Source organism: Larimichthys crocea, chromosome XVII (genome assembly GCF_000972845.2).
Source record: "Larimichthys crocea isolate SSNF chromosome XVII, L_crocea_2.0, whole genome shotgun sequence".
Lineage (NCBI taxonomy): Eukaryota > Metazoa > Chordata > Actinopteri > Sciaenidae > Larimichthys > Larimichthys crocea.
The window spans coordinates 6137273-6148107 of NC_040027.1; the positions used below are offsets into that span (position 1 = coordinate 6137273).

The 10835-nt window shown below is 43.5% G+C and overlaps 1 protein-coding gene across 2 annotated transcripts in view; it reads right to left on the minus strand.

The window, feature by feature from the left end:
- tgfbr3 (transforming growth factor, beta receptor III) overlaps positions 1-10559 on the minus strand; it is a 73914-nt gene extending 63355 nt beyond the window's left edge. For both annotated transcript variants that reach the window (XM_010734346.3, XM_010734345.3), the window contains exons 1-2: positions 10113-10559; positions 5019-5198 (exon numbers count right to left, since the gene is read on the minus strand). In XM_010734346.3, the coding sequence (XP_010732648.1) occupies positions 5019-5079 (61 nt within the window). In that variant the 5' untranslated portion in view covers positions 5080-5198; positions 10113-10559. The remainder of the gene's footprint in view (positions 1-5018; positions 5199-10112) is intronic.
- Between the last annotated feature and the right edge of the window lie 276 nt (positions 10560-10835).

Genomic DNA, 10835 nt, shown 5'->3' on the forward strand with positions numbered 1-10835 from the left:
ATAGACTGAGTCTGATTTTTTACAATTACTTTCTTCAATGAAGTCACTACTCTGTCTTACTCTGACTCTCCCCAGCTCCAGTGGCTTTTTTATTTTTTTAATAGCGCTGTGAAACACAATGGAAAACGCACGATCACCCCAGCTGTCTCCCATTACTGGCTTTGACCGAAATTATTTACACGCCTGCTTACTGGAACTATGGAGAAAGAGAGAGAGACAGGGAGGGAGGGAGGGAGGGAGGGAAGGTGGGAGGTGGGATTTCACTTCGCTCCCGCAGATTTACGCAAGCGCTTCACTTAACGGGAGGCTGACAAGATATGATGGACCTGGACAAAGAAACAAGTCTATCTGTAAACCTGTCTGCTGCAGGCCTGTGTGTGTGTGTGTGTGTGTGTGTGTGTGTGTGTGTGTGTGTGTGTGTGTGTGTGATAGACAGAGTTACAGAGTAAGAGTGAGCGTAATTAAAATAAATATTCCATCATTTATACACTGCTGTTAATTAAACTAGGTAATAGTAGGGTGACCTTGATTCAATAAGCAAAAGGATAGGCAGACATGGCCAGCATGGCTGCCTCCTTCTTGACAGCACTGTTAAGATAAAGGTTTCACCATGGGGGAGAGCAGACCTGTAATTAGACACACACGGGACTCCCGTTGCTATGTAAACATCCCAACCACTCTGCCTAGCAGCACACTGCCTCTGTGCTGCACTGATCCAGCTCCTTGCATGAATCACAGAAGGCAACATCTGGTTTAGCGCGCTGGAAGGGACTTTGTCGGTTTGGCACGCTGTACGTGTGTGGAGTGTGTCGATTTGGACCAGACGACCCACGCCTGCGCCTGCCTCTCTCCTCCCCCTGGCTACCCCTCCTCTCAGATTACAGCGGTTGCACAATACATTTTGGCAGTCCCCCCTCTCGCTGGCCCTAAGAAAGCATTGTGGATATAAAAGACAAACCTTTTGCTCAACTGTGGGGGGAAAAAACATTACAACCACTTTTGGCTTCACAGGGATTCTTGTCTGCCAAGAGTATACAACTATGCAGACAGAAAGAAAGTTGTTTACTTTACTGTACGTATGGACTGTGAATATGAGCACAATGCAAGTCCTTTTCCAGTTATTGTTTTATTTAACACTCCTGTTGGAAGACAATGTGGTTCCACAATGAATAGCTGAGGACGGAGTCGTGCTAATGGCTCCATCATTCATCAAGCCGCCATATAAGTGAAATCAGGAAAGGGAATAGGAGGAAAAAGTACTTCTCCAATCAATAACGTGGTGTGTTTTTCAGTGAGCCATCAGGCCGGCGTTGTGCCTCCAGCATAACCAGCATCCTGCCAGAGCTGTTTCTGGCAAGTGCCTCAAATTAATATCTGGCATGGCTCCTATAAGACTCTATTTCACAGTGAAACCCAAACTCAGCCCAAAATGTCTATGATATATCCTTCACAAAATAACAATTTTGGCAAGCTGAGGAAAGACAACCACAAAGTGGTGGTAAGGATATGGAAAGAAAAAAAAGTTATAAACAGCAAAAAGAGTGAAGCAGCAGAGCAGAGACTTGAAATATGAACGTCAAGGTGCTTTCAGTCTGACTTTTAGGAGTTTTGGGAGGCCCAGATCCTGGATTGCATTACGCTGAGAGAAGACTCATTGCAGGCTTATCTAAACATTACGTAAGAGCTCTCCTGACAAGTTTAGAGGGCAGATGTGACTGTTTACACAGATGCTGCGAGATGATAGAAATAGACAGAAAAAAAGAGAGTGAGATAAGCTGAGGTGGTGGTGTATAAGAAAACTTGTCTTTTAATCTTTAAAATGTGTACTGTTCAAAAATCAACTGTTTGGTTAACTTCAGAGCATCTGAGGATGTGTCCATAAATCACAAAGAACTCTCGCTGCCAGTGTGCTTTGGAGGAAAGGGCACTTGGTTGTCTTACTGTAAATATCTGTCCCTTGTGACACAGTACAACAATGCGTTGTGCCGCATGAGGAAGAATTTAGAGGAAAACTTCATACGTGACTTCATTGTGTTGGAGATCCTGGCATTGTGGGAGAAATTTTGTTTGCTCTGCCCACAGCACATACTGACTACACTGCTATTGTTTGACTAAAAGTCAGCTCTCTGGAGTGTGGTGGTTCAAACCTCCAGAGAACTTTTTTGAAATAATAACCTATGGTGGCAATTAGACTGAAGGCATGAAAAACACGAACCACACGTTTTTGGAGGGCTAGCTATGTAGCAAACCTCCTACTGGGTAATTATTATTCCTGCAATACCACAGAAAAACAACACGGGATGTCACAGATTAAAACTGGAGTGAGTTCAGGTCCAAAGCCATATATTGTGAAAGCAGTCTTGGTAAACAGGACATCTCACAATCTGAAAAATAGAAAAGAGGAATGTACAACACACTGTTGCCAACTTGACAGATTTTGCATCTAATTGTGGGCCTGAGTGTTGGGCTGGGGTCAGTAAATTGAATATTTTGGTCAAGTTACCAAGCGACGAAAACCACCGCTGACTTTTGACGACAAAGTGGACATTACAGCAGTGACAGCTCCTTTAATTACATCTGGTGGCCAACTCCCCCCACTTCCAGTACAGATATGACCACAACCCCACTTCTCACTAGAAACACATCATCAACATTTAGTTCTGCCACAGGGAATAAGAACTTAGGAAACAGAAACATGAAATAAGTAAACATGTTTAATACCTGTGCCAATGTTCATTTCCAAAAAGACTTTGTCATGTCATATTCATGTTGCTGAACAAGGGCAGTGCCAAAGTGCATGCCAGAGACTGGATACCATTGAAATCTGATGGCCAATCAGATTTCAACAGCATCTAGTCTCTTGGTTCCACCTCCTTTGCACCCTGAATCTTTACTGAAATCTTACATTTTCATTACCGCAAACATAAAATTAGTTTAGAAGCTATCATCTTGTGTAAAACATGTGTATTGTTTATCGCCACACTAGCAACAGGACTCAGGCCATGTCGGTCAGTCCAGCACTTTGGTCCAGACCGAAATATCTCGACAACCACTGGAGGGATTACCATGACATTTGAACATCACATTAATGGTCCCCAGAGGATTAATCCTAATCATATTGGTGTCTTCTGATATTTCAACTAGAAGATTGATATTTTTTAGTTCAGGGTGAAATGTCTCCTGGATGTTAACATTCATGGTCCTTAGACGATGTATCATAATGAATTTAGTGATGCATGATCCAGAACGACAACCATTTCTGCTTCAGAGAGTAACGTAACTGCAACTGTTATCTATGTCATAGAATTGGATATTTTAGTTTGGGGCCTGTCACACCACTATCCAGATTTTATTAGAATTTTCTTCAGCTATGATGAAACACCTTATTTTCCACTGTGTACTGCACTATGGGAAAATAATGCACACTCAAAATTAATTTTTAGTAGCCGGACCAACTTTTTTAGTGCACAGTGCCAGTACAGTCTCTATCCTTTAGTGAACAGACTTCATACTCAAAACCTCCTTAGACTTTGTATCAAGTACTGTGGGACAGACCCTCCAGGAATTCGCGATGTTGTGATTTGCAACTTTAACGCAACGGTGAATCCCCGGTGTTGCAATTTTAACCAATCACCGCGATTTTTCCACCACCACGAGTCTGATTGAACTCAGCGGGTCAGGGACGGCTGCACGGTGCGGAAGGATCCCCTCATGGGACCTCTCCTCAGCGCTGGCTGGCCCCCGCCGGGCGCATTTCCTTTGGTGCGCCACGACCTGGGGCAGAAAGGCTTGGGAGCGAAGGTGGAGCCGCGAGCTTTACAGCGCCCGCCCGCCCGGACCTCGCCGCTTCCGGGGGCCGTGGACTTAGTGCTCGCTGCGCCCTCTCCAGTGCCCCTGGCGCGACTGTCAAATCGCAACTTATCACAACTTTCACTTCCTCCTGCAACAAAATCCTGGTGGAACAGCAAATGTTAGGGTGGTAATATGCTAAACTAAAGTTTGTGAAGATAGTAAATCTTCATGTTGATGTTAGCCTATAGCTTAAAGCACCACATTGCCGGAAAACAGCCACACAGACCCATTACTGTTGCTGTGGACTTTTCATCTTGACTCCCTGTGTGACAGTGGATGTTTCCAGTTGTCTACCAGTCCTACAATACCAAGCAGCCATTTTAAAGGCCATAATAAAGTGAGCTGAATCACTATTTAATGGTATTAATAAACTCAAGAATAACAAAACTGCAACTTTTATGAATCAGTTTTCCTACTCTGATTCACATTCCTCAAAGTGAGTGGTACACCATTTCTCATAAATTCCATATAGTTCATATGGGGTGGCTTATGGCAGGAAATGACAGCCAGACCCCTTACATTAACAGATATGACACACTGATAGCACACACACATTTCCTGTGTTCACCTTTGCAGCCGTTTACTTGCTTATTTTCAGTCTATGGCTGTAAATTGCTGGGCATTTGGCAGTGTTGGAGTCTCATTCCATATCACTCTGACAGATACATGTAGGCCTGCTGAGTGTTTGTATTCTGAGATTGAACTTGTCAGCACTTACTCAAATCTAAATCCCCCCAATGCACAACTCTGACAAGCACTGTCTGGAAGCATGCTGGGAGAACGAGTGGAAAATCCCAGAGTATCGGCAAAGTTGTGGTTGTCAGACAACACAGCAAAGCAAGGCTTGGTTGGTACATAGTCAGTATCATTCATTCTCACAGAAAACACAGTTGCATGTGTTTCACTTTGTCCCCTATTTGCTCTCGAAGGCTGTGCCATCGGTGTGTGAATGAATAAATGGTTAGCTCCTTAAACTGATGAGCAGTTGGCACTTTGCATGGCAGCCAATGCCACTAGTGTATGAATGTGTGTGAATGGGTGAATGAGATATGTACTATAAAGCGCTTTGAGTCGGTTGGTCGGAAGACTAGAAAGGCGCTACAAGTACAGTCCATTTACCATTTACCATCTGTTTCACATGGAGCTAACAAGTGAAAGAAACCTACCTGCAGATGCCAGGCAGCATATTGCAAGAAGTAACAACGGAATGGGGGATCTTCTTGCCATCTTCCAATTATTCCGAGGCTTCCAGTATGAGGAAGATGGGCGAACAGGCCTTTCTCTTGCTTTTCACGATTTTCTCCTCTCTTCAAAGCAGTCTACAGGAAGTCAGCTTCAAGCCCCAGCTGCAAAGTGAACAAAAGTAGAGAAAGTCACCCAGAAGAAGCAGGTTGTATTGCAGCAGAGAACTGTGCTCTGCTTAATGTACCCTGTGCGTAATTATGAGATGAGACAAGAGTAGCAGCAGTTTGTAGAGCAGGGGATTAATCCAGGAGGGTTAATTGGGGGGTCTTGCACGCTTCAAAAGATTGTGCTGCACACACCTTCTCGTGCCTGTGGCCAGTCAGAGCTTGTGAGCAGTGTGGGTTGGATCACTGGCTTGCTGGGTGTGAAACACTTTGGAGCATGCCACAGGTTATTAGCGCACTTTAACTGAGAGCCTCAGAATTAGTGATGCTCCAGTGGGGTCTTGAGTAAACAGTTTAGTACCACCACGCTCATCAGCATGACCTCATGACTGACTTCAAATAATACCATTTGAACAATCGAGTAACATGTGACTATTCAATGAAACCCAACTGACATCAGTGTACAATCTGTGTTTGTTTGTTTCCACAAATATCTGTTATTTGACTTCAGTTCCATGGGTCATGTTATGTATAAACTGTGTCATGAAATAACTTTTAATATGATTTGGCGCTATATGAATAAAATTGAATTGACTTGAATTAACTGTAGGGCTACAGCTAAAATTCATTTACTTTCATGGATGACAGAAAAGCAGGAAACCCTTTCTGTTTAGGAAACTGGAACCAGCAGGATTGAAACCATTCATCGATTATCCAAATACCTGACTACAGCTTAATCAACTAATCGCTGCAGCTCTGACCAGTTGTGGAGGGCCAACATCATTTGCCACTGCTTAGTCCCGTCTGTTACTTTGGCCATTCATTATGTGATTCTGTATTGTGATTCATATCACTGGGTTGAGTGTTGAGGTTTCAGGACTACTCATTCCAATCTGTTAACACTAACTAGAACACCTCCTTTGTAGTGGGATGGCACTGATGACTTAAATGTTGAAATAAACATGAATGCAACAAACCTTACCTGACAGTTCTGGTGAGAGCTGTGAGTACAGTAGTCATTCTTGTGCATTCTCAAAGTGGGACATTTCAGGTGAATTAGATTAGGATAAAATTGAATTTGTCCTCATTTTTCTCGGGGGTCCTGGAAACCTTGTAGGAGTCCTCAGGAAGTCCCTAACTAATGCTATGTGCACTTGTTCAACAGCAGGTAATGTTGACAGCTATGGCCTATATAAGGCCATGACACTTTACAGTCAGCAGCCCACCACAGAAGCTGTCAGTGTGTCTCCTAGCAACCTAACCCATCAGACGCTCTCATGGGAAAAACCCACCCACAGGACTAACGCCTAGATGCTGTTTCCACAAACGTGTCGAGAAATGTGCACAAAAGCTGCACAATCATGATTGTTTATTTTCCTGACATAAAAAATGAAGAGCATTGAACCTTTGCTCAACAGTAACTTTATTCTAGTGACAACATTAAATACAGTTATAAGTGGCAGGAGGATTTTTTTTTTAATGCATTTATTATATCTGCATTGCACTCATATTATTGTGATTGCTTGACCGATGTATTTATATTCATCCACTTCATGTATACATGTCTGTTTGAACTAAAGTCATTTTAGCAGCCAGAAATTTAATAACACTAATAATATAGTCCCATCCATAAGGTTTTCTTGAGAGTTATAAAAATTACATCAGCCAATAGTTTTTCTACATAAAATAAAAATCCACATACATTTTTGATTTGTTTACAGCCTGGTACAAAAAACAGTTTTGGTCTCTATAGCTAATTTCCCCGTTCATGACAACTGTACTGAGGGTGAATTAACATCGTTGCTGCTTCGATTGACAGGTGGGTTTATTAGAGCAACCAAGCATCATTCATCCGGCCTCGGGTCCAGTGATCCACATCTTCACCGATTTTTAGATTAGCCAGGACGTTGAAGAAGCAGTAAAGTCAACATGGCGGCGTATATTTGGAGCTTTAAAACAGCACTTCAGAAACCAATGGGTGGTGTCACTCATGCGCTATCCATTCTTTTTACTATCATTGTCTAGAACCAGTGTTTGCTTTGTCTGGGCTAATGTAGAAACATTGCAGTTTAACATGGCAGACTTGCAGCATCTGTAGATATAAAAAGGCTCATTCTACGGTAATAATAACATAAACATTTGTTATTTTCAGGTGATCATACACTCATGAAAACACAGTTATGGATATTATATTCCATTTCTGCCATATTCTGTAGACACAGCCCCCTAAATCTTACACAGCAGAGCTTTAAATCAAAGAGGAGAAGAGGAGAGGAGGACAAGACATCAGAGAGAAAGGGATCATTGCATCAAAGCAGTGAGCTGTGAAGATCAGGCTGTGAAGTAAAGGGATTTAAAGAACTTCAGAAGGCAGATTAGGAACACATACATTCTGGCATGCACTGAGATAATTTGTAAAGGGCCTATTATATCCAAAATAATGCAAGATTCTGGAGAATCATTTGAAACCACGTGTTTTTGCCTCTGGCTAAATCTAGATTGTTACCGGGCATGTTTTGCAGCCACAACCAAAACATTTATTTTAGAAAGCTGTGGTCCACAGACAAAGTTATGCAAACTACTTGTCTGAGTGGTTCCTGCATGGTAACACAACTGTACTGTACTGTATGCGCAGTGAAGGTGCCGTGGCAGGAAATGTTCACTCGTTCACAGTTTGAAGGCTGCCTGTGTGAACAGTGTGGTAACGCGACGTGGAAAAAGCAGATGTGCACCTACCTGACATGTGGTGAACCATAGAGGGTGCATGGGAAGTAATGCACAGAGTACTAAAGGTGCATCGCTCTGCTGTGCAAGCAGCTTGCTTCAGGACAAAAGGGCCTTTCACTGTGTGGCAGCTGCAGAGGCTGGAGTCATTTTGGAAGATCATGACAAATATTACACTTTCAGCTAGTCAACGACAGCCAGTGCCCTCTGTTTGATTTATGCCCACCCCTGACCTTCATCTCTTTACTGACTAAACGAAGGTTAACTGTGTTCCAATACCTTCTGTGAGAGAAAACTGAATCAAAGGAAAAGCAGCGTTCAAGTCTGAAAGAAGGCTGTATCTCACTCTGTTAGTTTAAACTGGGGTTGGAGATTTAAAGATCTGATGTGAAAATTGTTCACATTAGGTAGGACTTGGAAAAGATTTCATGTCCTCAATTACAGTTGAAATCAGGGCAGCAAAGCTTGCCTTATCTAGCTTGTTTTGGGTTACGCTGGTCAGGTTCTTGCTGCAGAATCTCCACGCCACGGTTCTGCTTTTGTTGCAGCAACAACTCAAATCACCTCATGTGACTTCTCTTCAACCCTGACCGTCTAAGCCGAGCAACTCTTTCACCCAACGAGGATCTGGAAAGCCCATCAGGACATGCAGACCCCAGACTGAACGTGCTGCACATTACTGAAACCAAGCTGCATACTTGTGGTCACTTCAATGTTAAAGGCCTGCCTTATATCTGTGTCATCACGTATGCACACACTGGAGTTAAGTGTTGTTACGTCCTGAGGGCATACACTGAATGCTCCTGTGATCGCAAAGCCAGAAGTGAAGGGAGCAGAAACACAAAAACGATGAGGCAGTGTCTGTGTTACTCCTGAGTCTTGTGGTACATGAGTAAGATGTTTAGACATAATAATCTGACTCCAGTTTACTTCATAAGTCATGTAGAGGTTTGTGTGGTCACATGACCTGGTGAACCATCTTAAATGAGCTCTTCTCTTCTTTCAGTATGAATGTGTAAAGGCCAGGTCAGGACCAACAAACCACTGAACCCCCCACTCTCTCCAGCACAAAAGTAGAACTCTGAATGACTGCCAGTCTTCTTCACAGCCTTTTTTGTCACAAAGCTAGAGACCCTGTGTCCACTTTAGTCCACAGAAACCATGACGTATGACATGCTATAAACACCCCGATAATGTGAGCATGATGTGCACCTTCACTGAGTCCCCGTGCAGAGAGACGCTTCATGTACATCTGTTATCACCCGTGAGACAAATAATAGTCATTTGTAATTCATGAAGTTTTAGTGAGAGAGTCTGTGAATGAATTGAAAGAACATCATTTATTCATGTCATAATTCTTTTGCAGAAATGATTGATTGTTTGTTTTGAAGTGGGTTGTGTGAGAGATAATGGGTGATTACAGTTCCATAGGTGTTCTTAGGAGCTCATGTTAAGGTTGTTGTTGACGTACAGTACATCTTACTACCTACTGTGTAATGGTGGGTATGCATTACTATCTGCTATGGGGAACACCTGAATGAACTGAACCTGACATGTTACTGTATGTAAAAAAATCATTGGAAGAATTTAAGTGCATCTTCATAAACATACCTGGACTGACTGGTCACATAACAAGTCACTCAACAGGCATCAATAAGCTAATGAACTCAATGTATCCACACTGCTGTTTCTCACAGGGTCCAAAACCCAACTTCATATACTGCAGATACACTGTGGACTGAAATGTTACAGCGCAGTCACGTTTCACGCCACTGTCCACTTTCACGTGCTGTCCTCAGTGTGAACACAAACACACACACACACACACACACACACACACACACACACACACACACACACACACGCACGTTCTGTTTACCTCTATATTCGCCATCTTTTAACCCAAAAGCAGCAGACAAGAGAAGTGGACAAACATGAGTGAGTATTCGCTGATAGCCTGGAAGCTTCCAGGAGTCAGAGGAAGCAGGAAAGCAGCATGTCAGCGGGCTCGGCACACAGATGTTGAAGCTGGATTTACGGCCGTTTTAGCTCGCTGGAAAAAAACGTTATTTTAACGGTATTCAAGGACGGCGCGTGCACTGACATGTCTTTTGAGAAGCCGTGCTCTTCTAGAAACTAAGCTAAGATGCTAAGAGTCGAGGCTTTCAGCCCCCGGAGCGGACTCACCGTGCACACTCTCCACAAAACGTCCAAGGAAACTTGCTTCAACTTTCAAAGTCGCTCCGGTGGACGCGGATGTCAAAGTGGTTCTTCTCCCGGCCGGACACTCTTCCGTTATTTTCATGGGGAAAAACACGACAGTTGACGTGATAGTTTAGCCCAGCAGTGTGGATAAACAGCCCCCCTCTGCCTCAGAGTTTGACACAGTTTACTACCATCTCCCTGCTTTCTGCTTTAACTCACGGCTTCATCCGAGGGAGGCGGGGCCTGGCGGGAGGAGGCTGAGCTGCTGTGTGTGCGCGAGATGGGCTGCCTGACTGCAGGGCTGCTCAAAGCGGGGTGCACGGTCCCGTCAGGAGTCCCCGCCAGAGGCTTAGGAGGTCCACGCAGTCTCTTCTTCTTACTTATCACATACATTTTAACGTCACACTCAGGTGTCTGTGTTTACAGGGCAAGCGCATGTGCAGTTCTATCCAAAACTTCTTCTTTAAAGTTATTGTATAGGGTCGCTGGAGGTCTCTTATCGCATGAGGGCTATGTATCTACATAGGGGCTCTTGATGCCAGATTATGGGAGCGTCTGGCTAAGCAAGATGCACCTCAGCTGAGGCATCCAGCAGAAGTATCTCTTATTGTTGCATGTAGGGAGATGAATCTGCATTTTTCTAGTATGAAGTTAGCACTTAGGTACTCATAGATTCAAATATATGCTGCTTTTTCTTGACTTCAC